Source organism: Natrix helvetica, assembly GCF_964273705.1.
Source record: "Natrix helvetica genome assembly, chromosome: 1".
Classification (NCBI taxonomy): domain Eukaryota; kingdom Metazoa; phylum Chordata; class Lepidosauria; order Squamata; family Natricidae; genus Natrix; species Natrix helvetica.
This window is the reverse complement of record NC_138548.1, coordinates 209,594,224-209,621,029: the sequence shown is the minus strand read 5'-3', so window position 1 is coordinate 209,621,029 and position 26,806 is coordinate 209,594,224. Positions and strand designations below refer to the sequence as shown.

Genomic DNA, 26,806 nt, shown 5'->3' with positions numbered 1-26,806 from the left:
GTTTGCTCTCCGAGCTCGTTTCCATTTAGTTCCCGAACGTTTCATTACCAGACTAGGAAACATCATCAGTGGGGGTTTTTTTGTTCTATTTAACTTACATCTGTCTTGTGTGCCAGTGTGGTCAGTTGGTCGCGTGGTGGGTTGTTTGTTTGGAACTATATTTAAATTCTGAGAGGCTGACTGGTTCCCTTGTTGATTGGTTGGTTTGTTACATGTTCATGTGATGGATCTAAATCAATGTGCTTGTTAAGGCCTTTGATGGGATCCAGCGTGTAGGAGGTGATCTATTGTTGCAAAGGGAAGATGCTGCCTACTTCGGTTGCTATGTAGAAATATCACTATGATGAACAAGGGTAACATCCACATTCACATCTTTGGCTGTGCGCACATACACACAGAGAAAATATTTGCCTGATACACGTACATTCCGAAGGCACCTGAAAGCAGAGATGGCCAATGTTCAAAAAGGGCTCAAATGTCTTCATTCATAGAAAGAGGTGGATCACTTTAATTCTTGCAAGTCATGCTGCATAATGTAATACATGTATTGCGAATCAGAGCCAAGTTCTTTTACACAAAATAAGTTGTTTTGAGTCATTATAAAATGGGGATAAGAATAGAGAGAGAAAAAAATGGCCAAGGAGATCACCTCTCTGAAGAGGGGCTCCACTAGACAAAGCTCTGAGAGACAAGACTTCAGGGGACTCTTCATGTCTAGCTTGTTGGCCATCTAGGTGTTAATGGTTAGCCAGCCTTCGGTTGAATGAGATATCAACGTTTGTCAAAGCCAGGCATGGGGAAGGCACGGGCAAAGGTTTCAACACGCTGCCGAAGAGCTGACAACCTCTTCTTTGTCTCTGGATCAGAAAGCAAAAAGGATTTGAAGTCTTGCAGTTTGGCTGTGGGGGGAAACCAAAGAGAGAGCGGAAATAAACTGGAGGTCGCCAACACATGGAAAAATACGAGCTGCAGGAGAAAACCCTCTGATCCACAAATGCTCCCAAATACTTCTTCCTTCTCTTTTATAATTATCATTAATCCCTAAGGCAGTTTTCCCCTGCCCTGACTGATGAACATGGGGATTTGTCCAGCACATCTGGAGGAAATCATGTTGCCGAAGGTTGCCTTATAGCTACTGGGTTTCCATATCCCCTCTGGTATTATATATTTGCTTTCCCTCTCTTCCAGGCCAGAGAGCACAATAAATATAAAACCTAGACTAGTGGGTGTTAGCACATAGTCCACTTTCATTTTTAGGTAGGAAAATTTGGGTGCATGTTGAAATTACATTGCAAGATCAATAAAAAGATGGTAGGCAGCATTCAGAGGATGCTTGTTACTACATGAGTCTCAGTTGAACCACAATTAAAATATAGCAAAGACTGTAACGAATCTATCGAACATAACCAAGTAGTTCATCAATGTCACCACATTTTCAGCCAATGCAATTTCTACGTCAACTCGCTGAGTGGGAAACAAAAATTGGCCAATAAGTACCAGCAGATTCTGGTTTTTCATAACACATTGACTTACAGGTCTTCTGCTTGACATCCAGTCCAATCTGGATTCCTTCATCGATTAACTCGACAACCTTTTGGAAATCAGCTTCCTGGAACCGCCGGGAAGTAAGTGCAGGTGCTCCTGTGGAAAAAGTCAAAACAATTTCGAGAAGTGTTGCTTTTGACATCTAAAGACCGTATTTACAAATAAATACTATGCTGTGAAAACCCTGAGGGGAAAAGGCTTTAGTGCAAGGATGTCAAACTGGCATCACACGGGCTAGATGCGTCATAGACAGGCCACGCCCACCCCAGCTCCGCGAATGGGAAAAATATTGCAAAACGTCACGCACAGCAAAGTGACGTCGCAAGTTTGACACCAGTGCTGCAGTGGTGGGTTCTGGATCCAGTTGCAACCGGTACAGTGCAATGGGGCCGGGTGCCCACCACGTGCAGCATGCGCGCACATGCGTACCAACCGCCCATGACATCCAGCTGCTTGGCGGAGCATTGCACAGGCGGCGTACGCTCAGTGCGCATACACAAATGCCCCGATCGGCTCAAATAGCAGTAAGGAGAGCGGGTGGGTGAGTGGGCCCTCCTGAGCACCATACTGGACCGGTACCTGGCGCTCCCAGGGCGTACCGGTCATAACCCACCACTGCTGTGCTGTATAAGGAAGGCAAGAAAAGTTCTCACCTATACAGGGGTGTATATTCAGTTTACAAATTCTCTTCCCCATCTGTATATACAAGCTCTTCTACAGCAAGATAAGGGATGAAGATTGATGCAAAATGTGTATAAGAAATGCTCAGCAGCAGGTGATTTTAAATCCTGAAACATCTGTGTTTGCAAGGATTATATTTAAAGACATTCAGGTGCTGAAGGAATAGTTAAGTGTTGAATGGATTTTTCTTCCAACCCTATAGATCTTCCCAAAATAGCTTAAAGTGCTGAAGAGTAGATTGAAGATGCCCAAAATAAGAAAAAAAACCCATTTTTTTTTACTGTATTTGCTGAATAATATTCGTGCAACCTTGGATGTAATCTATTTTATATTAATGAAATATGCACCCATTCCTGATTTTCTAAATTAATTGACCATGAAGAAAAGCATTTTATTTTTAATGCATCTGAAATTAGGGTTGCCATTGTACAGAATCATTATTTTAAGAGTCATCATCGACAGGTGTGAAATAACCACATAATATATTCTTTTAAAACTCCTTATTCTTACCAAGTCGCAAGCCTCCAGGTGTCAAAGCACTTTTGTCCCCGGGACAGGTGTTCTTGTTAGCAGTGATGGACACTAGTTCCAGGACTCTTTCAGCCCGGGCTCCATCAATACCTTTTGGGCGCAGATCCACTAGTACTAGATGGTTATCTGTGCCACCTAGTCCAAAATAATGAGAAGAGTTAAGTTTTCTCCAGGCAATCTAACTAATCCCCAGCAATCCTCCATAATAGTTTTGCCCAATCTGGTAGGGTAGCCTCTAAATCAGAGAGCCCTCAGCTGAGGGCTACGGCCCATTATCGGGCTGTGGCCTATTTGCAACTAGGCCGCAAGAATGGCAGGCTGGTGTCCACACAGCTTGACTCATGAGAACGGTGCATGCCAGCACTCACAGCCTCACTTGTGTAAGTGCCAATACTAGTGCTTGTAGCCCCACTCACCACTGACACAAATGAAGCTGAGCATGTGCACGCCTTCCCCTCACACAGAACCATCCCCTCTTTTCCCTCCCCACCCCCAGGCCATCCCCCTGGGCTGGCCCGCCAACCCAGAAAGATTGAGGAACGCTGGACTAGATGTAATGGACAACTCCCATAATTCCTATCAGCAAGTGCAAACTGCTCTACACCTCTATAATTTAGAGGTCCATTTATGGCAAGATATGGAAAAATGGAGAGGGAACATGAAATATACTTACAATGGGAAACTATTGAGATTTAAAGACAGAATCACAAATTGGGGCGAGTAAGGATGTATAATTATATAAATATAATGATGAGAATAGCTGGGAATTGTAACCAGGTCTACATCTCGACCAAAATTAGGCTGGGGAGGGGGGGGGGGGGATTAAAAGCACAATGACTATGTATGTATACTTTTTTGTTCTATTTTTTTTTAAAAAGGAGGAAGATATATGTTAAAATCAAATATGTATATTGAAAAGGAATTATAAATGCCATCAACATAAAATGGAGCTCGCTCAGAAGTGAAATACACCAAGTAAATGAGATGAAGTGGGAAGTAGAGGAGAGACGTAAGGGAATAAGAGAGGGAGAGGAGAGGGGGGGAGGAGGAGAGAAAGAAGGAGTGGAAAGGGGAAAGAGGAGAAGGAGAGAGGAAGGGGAAGTTGAGAAGAGAAGGATGACAGAGGGAAGAAAGGAGGTAGGGAGGGGGAGGAGCGAGGGAGAAGAAAGTGATGGATAAGGTACAAATATGGTGTATGGAGAGCAGAAGAGCCAATAATTGTTTTTGGGAGTTGATGATAAGATGAATTGATGTAAACATTTAATAATACAATACGATGTTGGCTATGTAATAGTATACATGTGATTATATGTTATGAAAATGAAAAAATGAAAAACTTTATATATAAATAATAATAATAATAATTAGAGGTCCATTTAGAAGTTATTTTGATTAACCTTCAAATAGAATTGGTCCTGCTGATTCAAGTCAAAAGTGCCTCTTGTCCAGCTTTTTCTGTCCAAGTCAGAATCTCTTGATCCCAGCTAAGATAGGGCAGATATCTCATTTGTGAAGTAAATGAACTCTTTCATGTTACTGACCAAAACTCCAAGCCAACAAATCTTGTGTCAATGATTTCCTTGGGGTAACTATGCTCTCCTTCAAGGTCTCAGAACAGGATATAGAATCCTCCTTCCCTTGAGTCCTCAGAGCAGATATAGATAATATAAGATGTCATGTCCCCGTGTACGGGTTTACATGACTTCTCTGAAAAACAAATTTACCTCAACATAATAGGGATTTTATCCTGTTTGAAAATGTTATGTAGTTCTTGGCTGAGTCGATTACCTCAATGTGCCCTCTCTCCTATTACAATATTGTTTGCATTCTTTCATAGACTTACTACGTTACCAAGCATCTGTCTGCAAATACCTACACACCTTCACATCTGCACTATATACAGGCAATTCTCGACTTAAGACCACAATTGGGTCTAAAGTTGCTAACAAGACATTTGTTAAGTGAGTTTTGCCCCATTGTACGACCTTTCTTTCCACAGCTGTTAAGTGAATCATTGCAATTGTTAAGGGAGTAATCTGGTTGTTAAGTGAGTCTAGTGTCCCCATTGACTTTGCCTGTCAGAAGATCGCAAAAGCTGATCGTGTGACCCTGGGACAGTGCAACCGTCATAAATATGAATCGGATGCATGTCTGAAAACTTGGAAGAGTAAATCTCTGACCCCGTTGACCAACCCAAATTCGATCTCGCAGCATTATCCTGGGACACATATATTTGCCTTCGTTTGTGTCTGAATTTTGTTGACATGACCAAGGGGATGCTGCAACGGTCGTATGTGTGAAAAATGGTCATAAGTCACTTTTTTCAGTGCCCTTGTATCTTTGGATGGCTATTAAATGAACTCTTGTAAGTCAAGAACTACTCGTACAGCCTCTTCTTCATGAATAATGCCCGAAGAACCAGTTTCTTCAGGCATCCAAAGAAGGCTATAATGTAAAGGAAGATATAGTGCAATTTAGCTGAATTGTACCAGTACAGATTGCTGGTGGAGATTTCGATCCCACATGAAAAAGTCCATCCACCCACACATCATGTGGAAAGCTGGACTACAATTATTCTCTCTTACCTAAGAATCATTCTATATGGCGGCTACTAAAGGGGGAGAACATTAAAATACAGGTAATCCTCAACTTAAGACCACAACTGAGCCCAAAATTTAGTGGGAAATTTGTTAAGTGGGTTTGCCCCATTTTAAGCCTTTTCTTGCCACATTTTCTTATCACGTCACCTGCGGTTGTTAAATTAGTAACTTGGTTGTTAAGTGAACCTGGCTTCCCCATTGACCTGGGTGGTCGGAACGTGGCAAGAGATAATCACATGACCCTGGGGAACACTGCAACCCGTCATAAAAGTGAGTCAGTTGTCAAGCAGCTGGGTGTAAATCATGTGACCATGGGGATGCTGCAACGGTCATAAGTCTGAAAAATGGTCATAAGTCACTTTTTTCAGTGCTGTTGTAACCTCGAACTGTCACCGAGTGAACTGTTGTAAGTCAAGGACTCCCTGCATACCATTTTCACCTAGTGTGGCCATCAGAAAAAGCTGCTCCTATGTGTGCTCTAGCACACATGGGAGCAGATCTTTACTATACCTGAAACGAGATTGTATCCTCGTTGTAGCAACGCCTCTGCCATGGCCTTGGAGTTCTTCAGTACTTGCTGACAATACTCTTGGAACATGGGTGAGCTGGCCTAAAGCAGAAAGGGGTGGAAGATTGGGAAGAATCAGCATTACTTCTTCTGCAGTGTAACTTAGGACATTATAGGACATAATAGGACTCTTGATGTCCCGTCATAAAGACTTAAAGGACAACTTTATAGTTGGGTTCCCACATTATGCTAAGGCCATTCAGAATCAACCACATTTTAGCGTAATAAATCTTAGTTAGAAACTACGATTTGTTCATGGCTTACTGATTAAAAGAGGGGCCATGGTGGCACAGTAGTTAGAGTATGGCAGGCTAACTGGTTCAAGGTCAATTCATCCTTCCGAGGTCGGCAAAATGAGAACACAGATTTTGGGGGCAATATGCTGTTAACCACTCAAGAGATGGCTGTAAAGCACTATGAAGCGGTATATATTGTAAGTCTATTTCCATTGCTATTAAAAGTATACTATTATGTGAAAATAGGGACACGTGGTTTTTAAGCATATCTGGTGAATACTGTCCCTCACCAATTCAAAGTTATAAGACAAGAGCAGCTTTAAAAGTTAGTCCAAAAAGCCAGGATTATTTTGCCTGACTGCAAGACTAATTCTGCTCTGTTTACAGCTTGTTCAATTGAGCATGCTTAAAACAAGCATGGCTTAGTGTGATGTATTAATAGAACCTATTTATCTACCCAGCCAAACTAATATATCCTAATAACTAAGGCCGCATTGCACAGAATCTCTTAAACTGCATTACACTGTTGTTGTTGTTTTTTAAAAAGCCAACAAAATGTATTACTGGTAAACATCGGATTACTAAGATATTGCATGCGTAATACAAGATCACGGTGGATGTAGGCAATTTCACAATTTCACAGTGCATGTAGGCACACATGTAGCATCTGTCAGCAACTCCTTGAATCATCTTTTCCCAGGATTGTTCTGCAGCTGCAGAGAGCAGCTGCACAATCCTGGGAAAAGGGGAACATGCTTTAAGGAGTGGCCCACAGATGCTACCTGAATGTCTCTGCATTCTGCATTCTTAAGCAATTTTTTAAAAAAAAATCCAAAATATTGCACGGCTCGAGTGCATTGCTATGTTAATTCCAAAACCTCCCATCCTTCTTCAGAGTTGAAGAAGCTTCTTGGATGAGAAGCGAAACGTTTTCAAAGAAAAACCAGAAAGTCCATTTGCCTCTTGAAAAAGCACCTTTGAGGCAACCATTACCTGGATGACTGAGAATCTCCATAGACATTTATTAATACAGCTCCATAGACTTCCATCCTCTGGATTACTCAAAGTTTGGTCCAGACTTCCCTAGCTCCCAGATTTTCCACCCAGTATGGAACTCAAATCCAATGAACTTGGAAAGCACCAAGTTGAGGAATGCAAGTCTTAGTTTCTCCCAGAAGTATTAGAGCCACCATGCAGGATCAAAGAAGGAAGACAATCCTCTTTACAGCAAAAATGCAATAAATTCAGTTCTAATTGTCTCTCCGGGATTTATTCCACCGTGATGACTTCATATTTGTCTGCCCCAACATAAATCCAATCTAAGTCAGTCCCTGGGACTAAAGGTTTATTCTTCCAAGCTTTTGGGCTCGTGCTGGAGCCCATCCTCAGAATGACACATTCTGGAGCAAGAGAGAAGTTCCCTGAGATGGGCTCCAGCACGACCCTGAAAGCTTGGAAGAATAAACCTTTGTTCCCAATCCCCAACTCAGATTGGATGCTGCAACGTTATCTCAGGACTCGCATATTTACCTTCATTTGCCAACATAAATCCTCTGGTATTGTCCTCCAGAATAACTCTGGATTTACAACGAGATTGGGTGATACAAGCAGGATAGAGAACGTGGAAATAACCTAGTTGGCCATATTTTGCAATGGTTGAACAACAGATGTTGTTCTGGCATCTCAGCAAAGCAGACTGTACATACAAAGGGCCAAGATAGGTTACTTGCTCTCAGCAAGAATCTTCTTAGTTGCCTGTTGGAAGCTTCCCTTTTCTAAAGGCTGCCAACCGTCCAAGACCTTAGAAGACTAAGTGTTGCTCATTCCATGTCAAATCAAATCAAAATCTTTATTACGGCCTACGGGCCATAAAGCACAACATAAATAAACCAACCTGTAATTCTTAATAATTTTTTTAAAAAATTGCAATGGAAGTAGATAAAGTGCACCGTCGTAATAATAATTGCAGCATAAATAGCAGTGGCAATCACCACATCTGTGTGTGAATTTCAGCCACGGGTAGGATGGATGCAACAAACGGTAGCACAAAATTGGGCAACCTGGAAAGATACATCAGGGTCTTGCTCAGATAAAAACAGTAACAGATCAGTGGTGAAATCTATTTTTTTTTTACTACAGGTTCTGTGGGTGTGGCTTGGTGGGGTGTGGCTTGGTGGGGTCATGTGACTGGGTGGGCGTGGCTATGTAGTCATGTAACTGGGGGATCAAAAGACAGAAACTCACTTTAACAATGTCTTGCTGGAGCAGGGTTGGACTAGATGACCTCCAGGTCCCTTCCAGCCCTGGATTATCCTCTGAAGCTGAGTCTAGTGCCAGGTTTGTAGTCCTTCCTTCCTCTCTTTTTCCCTCCCTCCCTTCCTTTCTTACTTTTTCTTTCTTTCTTTCTCTTTCCTACTTTCTTTTTTCCTTTCTTTCTCAGCACACCCCCCCCCCCCCCGTTTTTGGCCTAGCAGGCTTTAGGGAAGCCTGCCAGGAGCAAAACCGGACCCCACTACCCTCGCATTTCCGGAGAACCTGTAGTAAAAAAAAATGCTTAAAAAGTAAAAAAAAAAAAAAGTTCCGAAGATCAGTTCGAACTTTTTTAAAAACCTTTTTTTAGTAATTTTTACTAACAGTTCGGGCGAACCAGCCTGACCCGGTAGCATTTCACCCCTGTGACAGATACACATTGTGCTGTTTGGCAGGGTAGGTTTTTTAAAAAAATATGGGATAAATATATATTGTCCTTAATTCCCTATAGAATAGGGATGTAAAAGTCAAGGGGTGCTTCGATTTGGCCCGCGAGGCTGTCTTGGAAACAGCGAAGGACTGGCCTGCAATGCCTCTGCCAGTGAAAACAGCTTTCATGGCAGAGCACACGGGCCACCATAGGCGTCCCCGACACAACTGACGTCGAGCTGGCCATGCCCACCCAGGCCACAGCCACCCCCGAGGTCAAACACAACCCTGATGTGGCCCTCAATGACATCGAGTTTGACACCCCTGCTGTAAGGAGAGCAACGAAGGAGCACATGGCTTAGGGATTCTACAGAGCCATCTCCACAGGGTCATAAGCACTGTTGGAAAGGGATGTGCAGAGAGGGTAGAACATCCAACTTGGCCGAGGTAAAAGGCCAATTAAATTTCAGAATTAGAAATGAAGAGAGATAAGATGATGCCGCTGCCCACTTGAGAAGAACCCATAAACCAAAGGCTTGACTACCAATCTTAAACTGATTTGAATATCAATATTTTATGTCGGTAACAGTAACTCAGACATGGTATTCAGCCAGTTCTGACAGGTTCTGGAGAACCGGTAGCGGAAAATTTGAGTAGTTCAGAGAACCAGCCAATAGGCTGGTCCCGCCCACACTGCCTCCCACCTGATCTTCTTTTGTTGCCCTGAACAGGAGAACGGAACTGGAAAACAGGTTAGTGGGGTGGGGAGGGAATGGGGATTTTGCAGTATCCTTCCACTGCCACGCCCACAAAGCCACGCCCACAGAACTGGTAGGATTTTTTTTTGAATCCACCACTGCAGTAACTGTGCTATAATCCACTCAAGACCACCCAAACCCCAAAGAAAACAGACCCCTCTTTTCCTACCTGTTTCAGTGCCACTGCCACTGCAGCAATGGCGTGGTTGTGGGGGCCACCTTGCAAAGAGGGGAAGACTGCAAAGTTGATTTTGTCCTCCAGATTGTAAAGGGTCTCCTGGCCACTCTTCTTGTCCACAGAACGGACACCCTTACGATAGAAAATCAGCCCTGACCTGTGTGCAATACGAAGACGGAAGCGTCAAAACAGAAATCTCTCAGCTAGATGCTTATTGCAAAGTCCCTCAAATATTGCTCCAAAAGGTGCAAGGCTGAACACATTCACTTTTGCAGCCATTTTTTAAAAAATCCTCGAGGAGCCAGGAGCTGAGAGGAGCAAGGAGCTGACGTCACAACGACAAGACGTGCGATCTTGGAGCTCTGAGATCGCAGTCAATACTTTTGCCGCTGGACGGTCCGTTTGGATCTAAACCATCCCGAAGAGATGGTGACAGGGAAGAGTATGTCTTGCTGATCTCAGGGACACCGCAAAGTCCCTGATTGATCCAAGAGAATCTCTTCTTGCCGGTGACAGAAGTGTAGCCAAAAGCTGCTGAAGTTAGGACAGCTCCGGAACTGGAGGAAAGCGGAAAGAGAAAGTGTGTCCATCTGGTGAGGAAATCTTATGGTTATAAAAGAGACTGCCCCCCCCCCAAAAAAAAATTAAAGCTAAATTAAATTTGAAAACAAAAGAAAATAAGCGGCGAAATTAAGCTACATTGGACAGTATGTTATCTTTTTTAAAATTTTCTTTTATGGATGGAATTTTTGCAACTTTTCCTATTTTTTAAAGTGAACAGATTAGTTTTTCTTCTTCTACTTCTTTTTTTACCTAAAGAAAATATTTTTCTTTATTTTTATAATACTGGTTTGAATGGGTTTTTTTTCTATTTTGCTTCACTTAAGAATTTTGTTTCTTTTAAGCCTGGGATATAAAGAAGATATAAAAGGAATACAAATAGGGTTATAATATCAGAGGGAAAGGAAGTAACACTGCCACTTGGAGGCTGGAGGCTTGAGTTGTAATATCAGAGGGAAAGGAAAGAAATAGGGTTGTAATATCAGAGGGAAATGAAGTAACACTGCCACTTGGAGGCTGGAGGCTTGAATCCTGGAAACATTGCCCTTTCTTTTTTCGCTTTGATCATTTTGACTTTGCACTTCAAGGTTCTTCAGCTTGTTTATAGAGAGTGATAAGGAGAAGAGCATGGGTTGTTGATACAGGTGCTCTTTGGGATGGAAAGAAGTGAAAACAAAGCCTTGTTTTGAAAGATTATAAATGAACTTGCGTCAAATCTAATAAAAAGTTTTGAATGCTAGAGTGGCAGTGTTTACCAGTTGGAAGAATGGCACAACATCAAAAAGAAACCTTAACATTGCAAAAGATTATGTTTGAAATTAAAAAATTATTAGAAGTAACAGAGAAAATAGAGAAGAGATTGGAAAACATAGATTGTAAAACAGTAAAATTTGATGGAAAAATTGAAGATGTTCATCAAATGGAAAAAGTGGAGGTTAGAGTCCTAAAAACTGAAGGGAAAAATGAACAAAGAGACAAGATAATTGTTGATACCAACAGTGAATTGAGCGTGGTTGGAAATGGAAAGAATGGAATATGGAAAGGGGAGATAGATGGACAGGAGCTCTACCCCAGATTTCAAGGTATAGAAGAAGAAAAAAGAGAAGAATTGATGGATCTAAGGAGAGAAATTTTGTCAAAAGCACTACTGATAACCAAAGATAAGCTGATTAAAGAAGCAGATGGAGGGTTTCGAGATTATATAAGGTATGTAACAAGCAACAAGTTGCAAAGAGAAGTCCATACAAATCTTATTAAGGAAACAACCAGAAGACTAATGCCACAAATGACAAGAGACATAAGACTGCACTATTACTGGAAAGACACAGGTTGATGTAATGAAAGCTTATAATAAAAAAATAGTCAAATTTAGTTAAATTTAGAGCATCATGTAAAAAATGAAGTGATAATGGATATAGTTAGATAAATAATTGATAATGATAACAATGTATACATATGTATTGGTTTGATAAGAGGAAATTTGATGTAAATTGCAAATGGTGACTACGAAAGGAAGTTTAGAAATTCTGTTATGTATGAAAGCTTATAATAAAAAATTAAGTCAAATTTAGTTTAAAATGATGCATATATATGTACTGGTTTGATAGAAGGAAATTGGATATAAATTGTAAACAGTGATTAAGAAAGGAGGTCTAGAAACTTTGTTATTAAATATAATCAATTTTTTATTTAGAACATGTCATAAAGATGTGACATTACCGGATGATAATGGAAACAGTTAACGGAATGCCATTATGTGGTTTTTCTTTAAATTTTGGAATATTTTATATAAAAAGACGTAAAAACAATTATGGTAAAATGAAGGTTGAGGTATGATGATAGTAATATATATAAATATATTTGGTTTAAAATATTTCACTTGATATGAATTATAGGTGATGACTGTGGAAGGGATGCACGAAAGTTTTTTTGACACACTTTTTACAATTTGTAATGGAAGATGGTTTTGTGGTGTTTTTTGTGTTTTGTTTTTCTGTGTTTATTCAAAAATAAAAAATTATTTTAAAAAAATCCTCCATTCATATAACGTCCTTCATCAAGACCATCTTTGCAGTAATTCTACAGAAGCAAAGACAACAGTGGTGATTATAGCAACAGGAAGCAAATTCACCTCCGCGTGATTCCGTCGGTAAACAAAAATGTAAGTTTCTTGTTTTTGTAACTACCGAAATCCCAGAAGTCATTAAAGAAGCTAAACGGAAATGAAACCAGAACTTTTCCTCTTGGGTTTAACAGAAAAAGAACTAGAGGGAAAAGATTGGAACTTTGTTACTATATAGGTAGCAAGCAGCAAGGCTATTGTATGTACAAAAATGGAAGGACACTTCGATTCCCACTATGGATGAATGGTTGCAGAAATTGATGAAGTTGGACGAAATGACAAAATTGACCACTTTGATTAAAGAAAAGAACATAAGTGCTTTTGTTTCCACATGGAAACCGCTTCTGAACTTCATGCTCAATGTGGACAAGAATGAAACTCTGGGTTTTACTGATTAGATCGATAGATCTTTATAGAAATGGCTTGTTCACATTATTATGAAAAAGCAAAATGTTGTGATTTGATGTTTAATGCCTTATTTTACTGTAACAGAGAGAGTCGGAAGTCAATGGTTCTTTTTCTTTCTTTCTTTTTCCTTTCCTTTCCTCACCTCTCCTTCCCCTTTTCCTCCCCACTGCTTTCCTATTTATTTTGTATTTTACATTAAGTTATAACTCAATAAAAATGTTAATAGAGGTAAAGAAGCTAAATAGCAATCTCATGGGCTGTGGGTTCAGAATCCCCTCGCAGTGAGATGGGCAGCAAACAAATGTAATAAATAAATAAAGCAAAAATTCTACATTGTTACCATTCCAAAATTCACTATAGGCATCCAAAAAGTGACAGACAGGCAATATTAAAAAAACAAAAAAAGGACTTTCTTTGACTTGCAATTTTACTTATTGGCTAATGAGCAATGGACCATCCTTTTCTGATTTCGTATTGAACTCCAAAGACAATCTCTCCTAATTAACTTTGGACTAAGTTTACCAGAAGCCCCAGCTGGCTACTCCTGCAATGCTAATGGCTTGAATCTGATAAAACTTAGTCCGCTTGCTCAACAGACCATGCGCCGGTAACGCCATGTTCCTATTATTCCCAAGTAACTCACACTTTCCGTATTGGGAATGGCAGAGAAACCAAAGAACCTACAAACCTAGAAGATGCAAGTAGGTCAAATGAAGAAAAACTTATCGCGGATTGCATCAAGGCTTGTGATGTATCTGCCCCAACACTGTGTGGGGTCCTAGGTGCTCTCTGCACTAGCACTGATGTTAGCTAGTTGGATAATGAAAATGTCTGCAAGAAAAGCCCACCAAGCACAGAGAGCACCAAGGACCCCACAACTCAACCCTGAGCTACAAATATTATCTTCTATTGGTCAACACTATATACCATTTTTGGAGTATAAGACGCACTTTCCCCCCTCGAAATAGGGTGAAAATCTGGGTGCATCTTATACATTGAATACAGCCATTTTGGCCTCCCGAAACCCTGCCCCCCCCTTGCAAAAATGGCCGTGCATAGCCTTTAGGAGGCTTCCAGAGTGCTCCTGGGGGCTGGGGAGGGAAAAATGAGCTTAAAACAGGCCGGTTTTTGCTTGTTTTTGCCCCCCCCCCCAGCCCCCAGGAGCACTCTACAAGCCTCTTAAAGGCTATGCATGCCCTCTTTTTGACAAAAAATGGGCCGATTTTCACGAAAACAGTCCATTTTTGGGAAGTCTGCAGAGTGCAAAAACTTTTTTTTTAATTTGCCTCTTCAAAATCTTGGTGCGTCTTATACTCCGGTGCGTCTTATACACCGAAAAATATGTTATATAGATGTCATCTGTTCTCTACAGATTCAGTTAGTAATAGCCTAATATTATCTAGAAATGTTTTCGACACAAGATTTTTGGATATAAAATGTATAACCTGTCTTGAAGCCATAGTCCTTAGTACAACTGCAAAAAAGGGGGATACCCTGGCTCCTTAGATATTGTTAGATTATTGTATAGTTCCCCAAATCCTTCATCTCTGGCTGAAGGACAAATATTGGCTGCCCGAACAGAATGGCATGTGCCCGTCTACATCACGCTTTTACCTTGCACCTCGCAGAGTCTTGTGAGTGGTGCTAGTCACCACATCAGCATAGTCAAAGGGGGATGGGATGACTTTGGCTGCCACCAGACCACTGATATGGGCCATGTCAGCTAGCAGGTAGGCCTTCACCTCTTCACACACCTGACAAAAAGGGACAGATGAAGACAGGTAAGTTCCCAGCACTTTGCTGTTCATTCAGTTCAACCGTTGTCCTCCCAATCCGCTAAGACATACCTTCTTCATGCGGGCATAGTCAATAAGACGAGCATAAGCGCTGGTGCCAGCGATGATGAGACGTGGGCGGAACAGTCGGGCGGTTAACTCAAGCTGGTCGTAATCAATGAGTCCTGTTTTTGGCTGGACAGGGGACAGAGAAACAAATAAATATGGATGGTCCTCAACTTACGACCAAAATTCAGCCCAAAATTTATGTCGCTAAGTGAAACATTTGTTAAGTGAGTTTTGTTCCATTTTATGAGTTTTCTTCCCACAGATGTTAAGTGAATCATTGCAGTTGTCAAGTTAGTAACATGGTTGTTAATAATCCTGGCTTCCCCATTGACTTTGCTAGTCAGAAGGTCACAAAAGGTGATCACGTGACCCCAGGAACCATCATAAATATGACCAATTACTAAGCGGCTGAATTTTGATCACATGACCATGAGGATGCTGCAACGGTCATAAGTATGAAAAACAGTCATAAGTCACTTTTTCCACTGCTAAATGTCTATGGAGATTCTCAGTCATCCACGTCCTAGTTGTCCCAAAGGTATTTTTTCAAGAGGCAACTGGACTTTCAGAAAATCCAGTTGTGTCTTGAAAAACCACCTTTGGGATAGTTTTTTTTTCACTGCTGTTTTAACTTTGAACGGTCACTAAATGAACTGTTGTAAGTCGAGGACTACCTGTACTGTCTTCCTCCAAATGCTGGAAAAATTAGTACAAATACTTGTGTAGATCAACCTACAGGAAACACATCATCTCTAGAACCTTGCATTAAATCCAGCCAAGATATTGAAGTAGAGATATTATTAGCCATCACTTCCCAGCCACTATATTTATAGCTGGTTGACACCACCAACAATCACGACTTTCCTGATTTTCTAAAAAGAGAAATCCAAACAAGGGCATCCACAGAAAATCAGGCTGGAACTAAAATGGAAAGAAATCCCTTTTAAACAAATAATTTTATTGGATTCCCATAGCGCAGTGATGGTTAACCTTTTTTGCCACCGCATGCCAAAAGCGTGGGGAGCGTGAGGGGCGGGGTCGTGCACGTGTGTTCCCACACCTATAATTCTATGCACCCTCCCCCTGCGCTCCCCCCGCTTTTGGCACGCGATGGCATGATGAACCAATTTTTTGCCTTCCCCGGGCTTCTGACCTTTTCTAGGAGCCTGGGGAAGGCAAAAAAGGCCTCCCCCCCCCAAGAGGCCCTTTGAAGGCCGAAAATGGCCCATTTGCCAACCAGAAGGTCCATTTTTCACTCTCCCCAGGCTCCAGAGCCTTTCCAGGAGCCCGGGGAGGGCGAAAACGGCTTCCCCACCCCTCCGGAGGCCCACCAGAGGCTAAAAACAGCCTGTTTCCCAACTTCTGGTGGTCCCAGAAGGCCCAAAAATCAGCTGGCTAGGTACGCACATGTGCACCGGAGCTGAGCTCGCGTGCCCACCAATATGGTTCCATGTGCCACCTGTGGCACACGTGCCATAGGTTCGCCATCACGGCCCTAGTGGATACATAAGTACATCCTGGTGTTCTCCTTTCTCCTTCAGTGCTGACAATAAGGATGCTAAGCCTTAAGCCTGTTTGTATACCTTGATGGTAGAAAACAAGAAACACGGTGTGGGAATGACAGATAAGATCCTTTGAATTAGCCTTCCTCAACAGGACATCATCCAGACCCATAGGACTGCAAATCCCTATGTCTGGAAAATTCCAATCAACATGGTCAAAATTCTATAAACCACCTTGAAAGTTGCAAGGTCATACATTTAAAACTTAACACAGACATGAAGATATAATAAAGGGCACTAGTTGAGAAAGTGATTCTACATTTTAATTAAAAACAAAATATAAGCTGACAGCAGGCATCTAGGTTAAATTCAGTCACCTAATGATTACTTCAGCCAGAATATACATTTAAAATATAAACTTAAAACAAAATATAACTCAACCCAGGGCTCTAAGTTGGGAAGGTTATTCTACGTTTTTGCAAAAGTTAAGAGCCACTCAAGAAGGTTGGATGAAGTCGTCCAAGTGTAAAAAGATCTACTTTATTCAGAAGAGTGATCTTGGGGCACAGCATATCCAGAAGAGAGACATCAAAGCTACTAAGGGTGAATGGGTGATACAATACTGAATTGTGGACATATATGAATGAATAAAGTTGGTGCTCATGAAATCCTATTTCTGTAACTTAAGCATATGTGTCCACTTTTTCCTTTCTTCACAACTAAATCTGCATAGTTTACTAATGGGTGTAATTTATTCTAATTCCTGTCAGCTGCAGGGAGGTCCAGTCCATGTGTAAATGAAAGTTTTCCCACCATCCTCTGAACTACTGGAAAACCCATTCAGTCATAATTCTGATTTCAGAAAACATCGCTCACATACTTACTGGCAGCATTGAAGCTAAGCTGCTTTGTTTGGTTGTCATTGAGATTATCATAAAAAATCTAGAATTTTTACAAAACTCAGTTTGATCACCAGTCCTATTTTCTGCATGCATCCACTAAGTTTTGATCAGGAATGTTTTAGCACACCATTCCAGATCTACGTTTTCAACCTACTGTCAAAAGCAGAGAAGAAAATCAGGGCCATGCAAATATTTTGAACTATTTACTCACATTGAGTTTGTAAGGCATGGACTCAAAGAAGATGGACGTGGCTGAGATACGCTTGACATCAGACATGTACCCATGAGTCAGGCTGTCAAGAAGAAGGAAGACATACTGTCAAGACAAAGCTTAAGCCTCAATCATGGCCCAACTCAAGCCAAGAAGCTAAGGGAACAAATATTTATGTCTAAAGGGATTACAAATTAGCCAGGCACTTCCCCTGCAAGACCACCATGAGACTGGCAGCATCGGGAGAGGTGTAGATTATGGGGAGACACAAGGGATAGCAGCTCCCAGAAAGCAAAAAGGCAGATGCTCTTCAACATCATCCAACATCAACTTCATCCATGTTGGCATCCAGAGAAGGTGACATAAACGTCTACAGGTCAAAACTAAAAAAAACATGGTCGTGTCTAAATCAGAGACAGACAATGAGGAGGTAAGCCTTATTCTATGAGTTTTATATATTGCTGGTCAAAAAAGGCTACTCCAAAAATGCCACTTATGAGTCATTCTGGGTCTTCTCCCTGCCTCTTCCAGCTTCTTCAGCTCCTTCTTCTTCTGGATCAGTAAACCAGATCCTCATTCTCCCAGTTATTCTTGTGCACCACCCTCCTCTCTTTCCCCTCAGCTATCCCAACTGCGCCAGCCCAATCCTCCCTTTTCACCCCTTCTGATATGCTACTAGACTGGAACATCTCACAAGGCTTTCCTCCCCAAGTTTCATTCCCCAATTGCACACACGTACTGGCCCCCGTCGGGTAAATCCAGGCCCATGAGACGTTCGTGCGGCTGCAGCAAGGCTGTGTAGGCAGCAAAATTGGCCGGGGATCCAGAATAAGGTTGGACGTTCACCCCCCAGCGTTCAGGATCCAGGTCAAAGGCTTCAAGAGCTCGGCGTTCACAGAGCAGTTCAATGCGGTCCACAACCTCAGAACCACCATAATACCTGTGTCAGAATAGCCACAAAAGAAATGTTAGTGAGAGAAAAGCCCACAATGCCACCATCATTTCTGAAATAGAGTAAAACTAGAAGAAAATTCCTCCATGCCATCACAGTGTACAAAGAACATTACTTTGGCAACCATTCCCTAATGAAGCATTCTGGCCACCCCTTCTCTCCATGTAACTCTCTGCTCCTCGTCCATAATAAATCTCCATACAACACTTTTCCCCTCCGAATTATAGCTATTACATGTTTTTTCTCTCCACCACCGGGATCAGAGGTCAGTTTCAGAGCCAATATATAACTGTATCTGCCCTGAAAATGGGACCTTAGCAAAATGTCTGAGACCCCTTCTGAAGGCAAGTCATTTCATGTGGCTGGCAAACACCAGGCATGTGGGAAGGATTCCATAGGATCTACATGCTCCCTTAACCTTTGCTCCCAGATAATCCAAGAGAACAGAAAATAGGGCTTCCTCCTCTTGACAGAATAATGGATATCTGAGCACATATATAAGTGTATAGAGTAAATACAGATCACTTTGTGGCAGGCAGGGTGGTGTAATGCTTAAGATGCCTGGAATGGGGGGATCATGGACCTTCAAATGTTGTTTGACTAGTGACTAGGACTGGTGGACATATTGGAACCTAACAACGTCTATAAGGTCATATAGATAGTCCTTGACTTACAACCGCAATTGAGCCCAAAATTTCTGTTGCTAAGCAAGACATTTGTAAAGTGAGTTTTGCCCTATTTTACAACCTTTCTTGCCATTGTTGCTAAGTGAATCACTGCAGTTGTTAAGTTAGTAACATGACTGTTAAGTAAATCTGGCTTCTCCATTGATTGCGCTTGTCAGAAGGCGCAAAAAGGGATCACATGACCCAGTGTGGGGATCCCGTCACAACCGATACGCTGGGCACGGAGCTGGGCATCCTAGTCGGGCACGCGCGCTGCGCATGCATGCACACGCCACCATCCTGCGATACCCAGCTGTTCGGCGGTGGTTTTGCAGGCGCTGTACACTGTGTGCGCGTGCACAATCGGCTGGTTGCGTTATAAACAACTATGGAACGAGGGCGGGCGGGTGGGCCAAACGAGCCACTGTACCGGTATGGTGGCCGCTGCTCCTGGCTACTACCAGTACAGCCGTACCGGGCTGTACCTCCCGGAACCCATCACTGACATGACCCCAGGCTACTGCAACTGTCATCAATATGAGTCAATTGCCAAGCATCTGAATTTTGATCATGTGACCATGGGGATGCTGCAATGATCATGTGAAAAATGATCGTAAGTCACTTTTTTCAGTGCTATTGTAACTTCGAGCAGTCACTAAGCGAACTGTTGTAAGTCAAAGACGACCGTATTTTTCTATTCTAAGGCAAACTGTTGAGGACCAACTCGGGCAACCTCTTCATAATCCCTTCTCATGTCTGCCCATCCCAATCTATTAAGGTCTTTTGGGGTCCCATAATAAAGCACACTACCTCTTGCCTGGGTAGCCCTCTGAATACTTGTTGTTGAGACATGACCCCAGAGCCTCCAAGGCAGCCCGGCTACAGAAATTCTGAAATTGAGGAAAGAGAAAAAAAGGAAGTGCTGAATGCGGAGGGAAAAAAAGAAAACGAACCTCAATGACATATCTGGTTCTCTTACGCTAAAGAAGAAAAATGCCACATTTTATGGAGCGGCAGTTTAATTCAGATAAACACAATGGGAAGATCAAGCTGTGCCTTCTTTGAACCTTCCGAGTGGAGCCAGTGCTGTAATGGCCACTTTGGAAGCAAACAATAGCAGGTGAGGGGGAACATCTAGTAGAATAGAATAGAGTCACAGACTTGGAATAACAGAGGTGGAAGGGAACTTGAAGGTCTTCTAGTCCAACCCTCTGCTTAGGCTGGAAACCCTATAGTAGAAGAAGTCCAAATCCAGAGAGAAGCAATATTTTAGGGTTTCTTAAACTTTGGCTAGGTATTATGAAAAATGTATTGCTGGTTTCTGGTTAAAGGCAATTATAATCCTTTCTCCATCCATTAATATTACAATAGAAAAGATGTTGTTATTAGCTGCAAAGTCATGTCCAACACATTGTGACCCCATGGACAACGTTCCTCCAGGCCTTCCTGTCCTCTACCATCCCCCAGAGTCCATTTAAGCTCACGCCTACTGCTTCAGTGACTCTATCCAACCACAGGAAAGACATTACATTCTGTATAATTCTTCCAACAATTATTTTAAGATACACTATTTGCTAATAGAGAACTACTTATATTCAGCAGAGGCTTAGTTACTTTACTTCATAATGACAATTGCACCCAGATCTTTAAGAGTACAAATTAAAAAGTTTCAGCTGTATTTTTATTGTGTCCATTACACTTCCTGATACAGTAATAAATCAGATGTTTCTTGAAAACCCACAAACAATCTGCAAAGGTGATAGATTTCCGTCCTTTCATGGAACTGTTTTTCCTTCTGCAACGGATATATTATCACAGAGCACGGCTAATACTCATCAGTAGCCTGGCCTGATGTCTGTTCATTTGTCTCAATCCACTAAATTTTTTAGAATGTGGACTGAGAGTCTCTAGCTCAACTCTTTGCAGCTCTCTAGAGAAACTTATTGGGATTGCTGTTCTGTTGTCGACTTAAGTTCTCATCTTACCACCACAATTGAGCCCAAAATTTAGATTGCTAAGTGAGAAATTTGTTAACTGAGTTTTGTCCCATTTTACGACTTTTCTTGCCACAGCTGTTAAGTGAATCACTGCAGTTCTTAAAATTAGTAACCCCAGTTGTTAAGTGAATCTAGTTTCCCCCATTGACTTTGCTACTCAGAAGGTCGCCAAAAGGGGATCGCATGACTCTGGGACACTGCAACCATCATAAATGTGAGTCGATGGTCAAACAACCGATGTACCGTATTTTTCGGATTATAAGACGCACCTTTTTCCCTCAAAAAAAGAGGGTGAAAATCTGGCTGTGTCTTGTACACTGAATACAGCATTTTTGGCCTACTGAAACCCTGCCCCCTTTGCAAAACTGGACATGCAGAGGGTTTGGGAGGCTTGCAAAGTGCTCCTGGGGGCTGAGGGCAAAAACAAGCAAAAAACCAGCCGTTTTTGCTTGTCCCCCCCCCAGCTCCCAGCAGCACTCTAAGAGCCTCCCAAAGCTCTGCAGGCCCCCCCTTTTTTATTTTGCAAAAAAATGGGCTGTTTTTTGCTTGGTTCCCCACCACCCAGCCCCCAGGAGCACACTACAAGCCTCCCAAAGCTCTGCATGCCCCCCATTTTTTTGCGAAAAACGAGGGGTGCAAAGGGCTTGGGAGGCCTGCAGAGTGCAAAAACTTTTTTAAAAAATTTACCTCTTCAAAATCATGGTGCGTCTTATACTCCGGTGCGTCTTATAGTCCAAAACATACAGAAAATCACATGAGCATGGAGATGCTGCAATGGTCATACGTGTGAAAAACGGTCATAACTGTAACTTTAAATGGTCACTAAATAAACTATTGTAAGTCGAGGATCACCTGCCTATGTTTTAAGGTATCAGGGAAGATGGCAACATTCCCTCATTGGAAGGACCCAAAGTAAAAGGCATCTACTTCATCTTCAACCCAAGGCTGAGGAAAAAGATGCTTCTCTCACTCACCTCTGAGGCAATGAGTTCTAGGCCCCGGCACTGGCGATCTTTTTCCTGCTGTACCAAATCCCACATCTCAGGGTCACTCTCTGCCAAGCTCTCCTGCCCGGTCCAGCCTGAGGCCTCCTTGAAAGAAGTTGCAGCTGCCTTGCTGTGTTGGGCCCGCAGACTCCCCCTTGCTTGGCAGCATCTTTGTAGGGGCTGAGAAGGTAAAAGAGTGGACAGGATCACAAGAGAGCCATCCCAGTCAAACAACAACTGATTCTTCAACAATCGTATAAACGCACTGTACTGTATGTTATCTACAGGAGGCAAAATCCTCTACTGGAAACCCCATTAATACATATTCAAAATGGCCACCTAGGATGGAGAACTTTTTAGCTCCAGGTGTTGTGGGATATGAATGCCAAATAGTTCCATCCCATAGGACCAATGTTTATAGCCATAGCAATAGAACTTAGACTTATATACCGCTTCACAGTGCTTTACAGCCCTCTCTAAGCGGTTTACAGAGTCAGTCTATTGCCCGCAACAATCTGGGTCCTTATTTTACCGACCTCGGAAGGATGGAAGGCTGAGTCAGCCTTGAGCCTGGTGAAATTGGAACGGCCAAACTGCTGGCAGTCAGCTGTAGTAGCTTGCTGTACTGCATTCTAATCACTGCACCACCAACTGTAATTTAAATGATAGTTAAATTTCATTTGAGTGTCCAAACTTGGAAGCTACTGAGGTCAACAATCTGAATAAGAAAAGAAAGCAAGAAATTAGGAAACGTCTGAGAGGAAAATCAGTTAGGATATTGCTCATCGTAGTCCCATAAAAGAGAGGAATATATAGAGGGAGTCCTGTTCTGCTCAGTGGGAGGAAAACTCCCTTATTAAACCAGGTGGTATCAATTCTACCTAAATAGGAAAAATTATTCTGCTGTAGGAAGAATAAATCCAGAATATTCTCACTTGGCACCTGGATAAGACAAGGGCCAGGAGTACCAAGGAGCCAACAGAAAAGAGTGAAGTGAGAGCCATACAACACAGGAGTCAACATTGCCTGTTTCCTGATGAAGGTGGAGATGGGCAGTTCAAAAAAGATGAAAAATAAATAACAATAAGGATAGCAACAAACCAAAAAGGGGAAAGTTTTGTTTAAAAAAGGTTGTGGAGATTTCCTATAAACCAGGATTGAGGGACCCAAGCATATTTCCAAGGACAACAGATTCCACAGTGGAAGGGTGACTCCTACTCGTCCCATTCTTCTTAGTTCATCTCAGAATGGGACTTCGAGCCTATTATCTGACAGAAGAAACAGGATCCGAGGTGGTATTCAGCCAGTTTGGACTGGTTCACCTGAACTGCAGGTCGGCCCGGCAACCCGACCCAGCTCTATGCTGCCCTATTTAGGCATGTTTTCAAGCCACACACATGCATACAAGCTGAGCGTGTGAGCAAAGCGGATGCGCGGAAGGCCATGCACATGTGGTGACGGGGGCGCGCACTCACCTTTGCGAACCGGTAGGGAAAGTAAGCAAATAACATCCCTGAATAGAATCATTGTGGACCGGGAACAACTCAGCAGAAAGATAAGTTTTCCAAAGCAGTAAAATCCCATTTTAAAAAAGCTTCGTAGCCAGGAGAAGAGCATTCTGGGAACAGAGAGTTCTGGCTCCCAAATCATCACTCATCATAATATACAAGGTGCTGTGCCTTCAAAGAGAGTTGCAAGGGAATTATGACGGCAGAGGGGATTATCCTGTCTGTGAGACTCTCAGAGACAGCTGACTGATCGCTGTGAGAAACAAAACACTGGATTAAAATGGGCCTAGGTCTGATCAGCAGGACTAGTTTCACTGGTATCTCCAGATGATTGATAGCAATCTTAAGAGGCAATGATTGGCCTTCTATTGGGGGAAAGACTGCTCATATATAAAAACTCCCCAATCCCTGAGGAAACCCCATATGTTTAAAGGTACTTCCCTTTTTCGAGACCAGTGAGAGAAGGGCCACATCCCTCAAAGATGTTTTTGCAAGGTTTAGGGTACAGTTCAATTCTTCCTCCATGTAATTAAGATCATATGATCAAACCAGACTTGGCAGTAATCTCCACCCTTGGGTCCTCAGAAGGGGTGGGTTGCTGCCGGAATTACTGATGGTTAGGCATGCAAAAAATTACTGCCAGTTCCAGCGACCCAGACCGCCAAGTTACTACTGGCTCGGTCAAACCACTCCAAACCGGTAGGAACCCACCTTTGATCCTTAGATGTTCCTGCTCTACTATCAGCATAAGCAATGGCAAAGAATGATGGGGATTGTATTCCAAAAGCATCTGGGGCCATTCAAGTTTGGAATTACTGCCAAAACAGATTTCTACTGCTTGGAAATCTCCAGATATAGTATATTAATATTGCAACTCTCGATAGCGCAAAGAGCCCATCGCGGGATCCTTGATGCTCTCTGAGCTTGCTTGTTTAAGAATGGCATTTACATTCCTTACAGCATCTTACCCACATGGAACTCAGAAAAAGGATTATATTTCTAGCCACTTGACTCAGTGGATGAGCAACGGAGTGAGAACTCAAAAGACAAAGCTAGAGGGGCGAGCGGGACAAGTCAATTTCAAGGTCTGGTGAGACAGAGATGGCTCTGTGCTGCAGAAGGGTAAGTAGGTCTCTTCTGAGTAGAACAGCAAGACCTCTGTGCTGCTGAGCTGGTAAATCCAGTCAGGGAAGAACTGCTGCATGCATATGTGCCTACAAAGCTGGATTGGTTCCCTCATCCCCGCCACTAACATTCATTTCAAAGTAAGGCCGTTACCACAACTGACAGGCACCTTGAGGGGAAAATAAAACAATTGGCCTTCATTTTCTTTATTAAAGAAATTATCAGCCAACCATAATCTCTTCTGCAGATGATGCAATGGCGTCATATAAATTGCATCAGCAAAGTAGCAAAATAACGCATCAAGTCTAGCTTTAAGGGTGAAATGTTCCAACACTGTTTGCCAGGGGAGAAAAAATAAAATTCATTTTTAAAGGAAAGGAATATTTGACAGGTTGCAAGGATAGATTTTAAAAGGGTGGCTCAATGGCTAAGGCGCTAAGCTTGCCGATCAGAAAGGTCAGCAGTTTGGCAATTCGAATCCCTAGCCCCGCGTAACAGAGTGAGCTCCCGTTACTTGCCCCAGCTTCTGCCAACCTACCAATTCGAAAGCACGTAAAAATGCAAGGAGAAAAATAGGAACCACCTTTGGTGGGAAGGTAAAAACGTTCCATGCGCCTTCAGCGTTTCGTCATGCCGGCCACATGACCACGGAGACTTCTTTGGACAACGCTGGTTCTTTGGCTTTGAAACAGAGATGGGCACACACACCCCTAAAGCCAGGAACGAATAGCACACATCTGCGAGGGGAACCTTTACCTTTAAGGATAGATTTGCCACACAACCTTAATATTTTTTTTGCTGTGGTGGTTTTTTTTTTTAAGGAGAATATTAATGACATTATCTAATCAACAGTCTGCAAATCAGAGAGCAATTTTCAGAGGGGCAGATCATTTTATTGACGGTTCCAGGGTACAACAGAGTTACTGCCAAGGGACCTTTAGCCAGGTCACAGAGTAGCTGCAAAAAGTTAGTTTTGTCCCTGATCTATCCCTGTTCTTTTCTTCCTGCCCGCCGGAGGCTCTAACCAATTCTGTAATTCCTCTCTTCAAAGCTGCAATGTCAGATAGGACAGTATGTGAAAGAAAAGAGATGTTACAAAAAAAATTAGCCCATAAAACCCAGCAAAGCGTGACTGCTTGGAGAGGTTTCCGCTGATAATAGTGTCTCAGTCCTGAACATCAAGATAACTCTTCGCCTTGCTCTGTGCCGCTTCCAAGAGCTATTAGCCAGAATTAAATAATAATTGAGTAGCAGAATGGCAACAATCTGTGCCGCTTTCAGATCCCTTTCCGATCCCTGCTATAAGCCCCAGGCGGGCATATAAACTCCTTACCCAAGAAACTCCGATTTCTAAACTTGCACACTTAACAGTCCCATTCAAAACAAAAGATATAAAATGAAGTGGGGGGAAAAGGAGGAGGAGATGGATCTTCCCTGCAGCAGCGAAACTTTTTGCTGTTCAGAGAACTGGAAAAACTGAAACGAGCGTGGAGAACAGCTTAGGCCTTTTTAAATAACCCATCACCCTCCAATGCGGCTTGGGGGTACCGGGAAAATGATCATTGAGGTCAGACCTCCGATAGTTTGCAATTCAAGCCATCCGCTCTCCATCCCAAGAGGCCCCAAACATCAAAGACCGCTGGCTCAAAAGCGCCTCTCAGAAGTTATCAATGAAGCAACTGCCCCTCTGCTCCGCATCTCTGCTCCCACTTCAAGTGGGCAAAGCAACTTGCTCTCTTCCCCTCCCCTAGAGCCCCCATCTGTCATTCCCACCGCATCTTACCTTGGCAAAGTGTCTAAAAGGAAAAGACAGCATAACAGACGAGGAAAGTGCAAACTGTTCTACAAGCTGTTGCTCACGTTGAGTGAGTCCAAAGACCAAAGAAAATCGCTGAGCTGGTGAAAAGGGAAAGAAAAAAAAAGGGAAACGCGTGGCTCTTCCTTCGCCACTGCCAGCTACTACCGGGTGCAAAAGGCACTATGGGAGATGTAGTTTTTACTCTCGATGCTCCTTCTGCTTGCACTTATTATCTGACGTCTGGCAAGCAGTGACTTCAGGATGGGCATCTGCGGCGATCGCTGTTGTGGAAGGAAGGAATTTTCTTTCAGTCTGTCTGTTGAAAACGAAAGCAAGTGTCAGCGACGTAACATCGAAGGATAGGTTCTTAATATAACCTTAAGACCCATAATGGGGATGTTGCATTCGACTTTCATGATTGAATTTGGGTGAAAACTCCTCCCTTTTAT

The 26,806-nt window shown here is 42.5% G+C and overlaps 1 protein-coding gene across 1 annotated transcript; it reads right to left on the bottom strand.

Moving 5' to 3' along the window:
• Positions 1–484: 484 nt before the first annotated feature.
• On the bottom strand, positions 485–26,500 carry SHMT2 (serine hydroxymethyltransferase 2). Its single transcript, XM_081939842.1, has 12 exons — positions 26,343–26,500; positions 21,915–22,106; positions 19,754–19,833; positions 18,066–18,266; positions 17,327–17,408; positions 14,715–14,837; positions 14,482–14,621; positions 9,768–9,933; positions 5,868–5,967; positions 2,737–2,892; positions 1,534–1,641; positions 485–899 (listed from the first exon to the last, which is right to left on the bottom strand). Exons 1-12 carry the CDS (start codon positions 26,373–26,375, stop codon positions 772–774), a joined length of 1,509 nt encoding a protein of 502 aa, XP_081795968.1. The 5' UTR covers positions 26,376–26,500; the 3' UTR covers positions 485–771.
• Positions 26,501–26,806: the final 306 nt, after the last annotated feature.

Bases quoted from the DNA above. Each gene is read 5' to 3' on its own strand.
- SHMT2 (XM_081939842.1), bottom strand. From the start codon at position 26,375: ATGCTGTCTTTTCCTTTTAGACACTTTGCCAAG. The intron at 22,107-26,342 runs GTAAGATGCGGT...TTACCTTCTCAG, and splicing joins CTTTTAGACACTTTGCCAAG to CCCCTACAAAGATGCTGCCA. The intron at 900-1,533 runs GTAAGTCAATGT...TTCCCCCCACAG, and splicing joins GGATGTCAAGCAGAAGACCT to CCAAACTGCAAGACTTCAAA.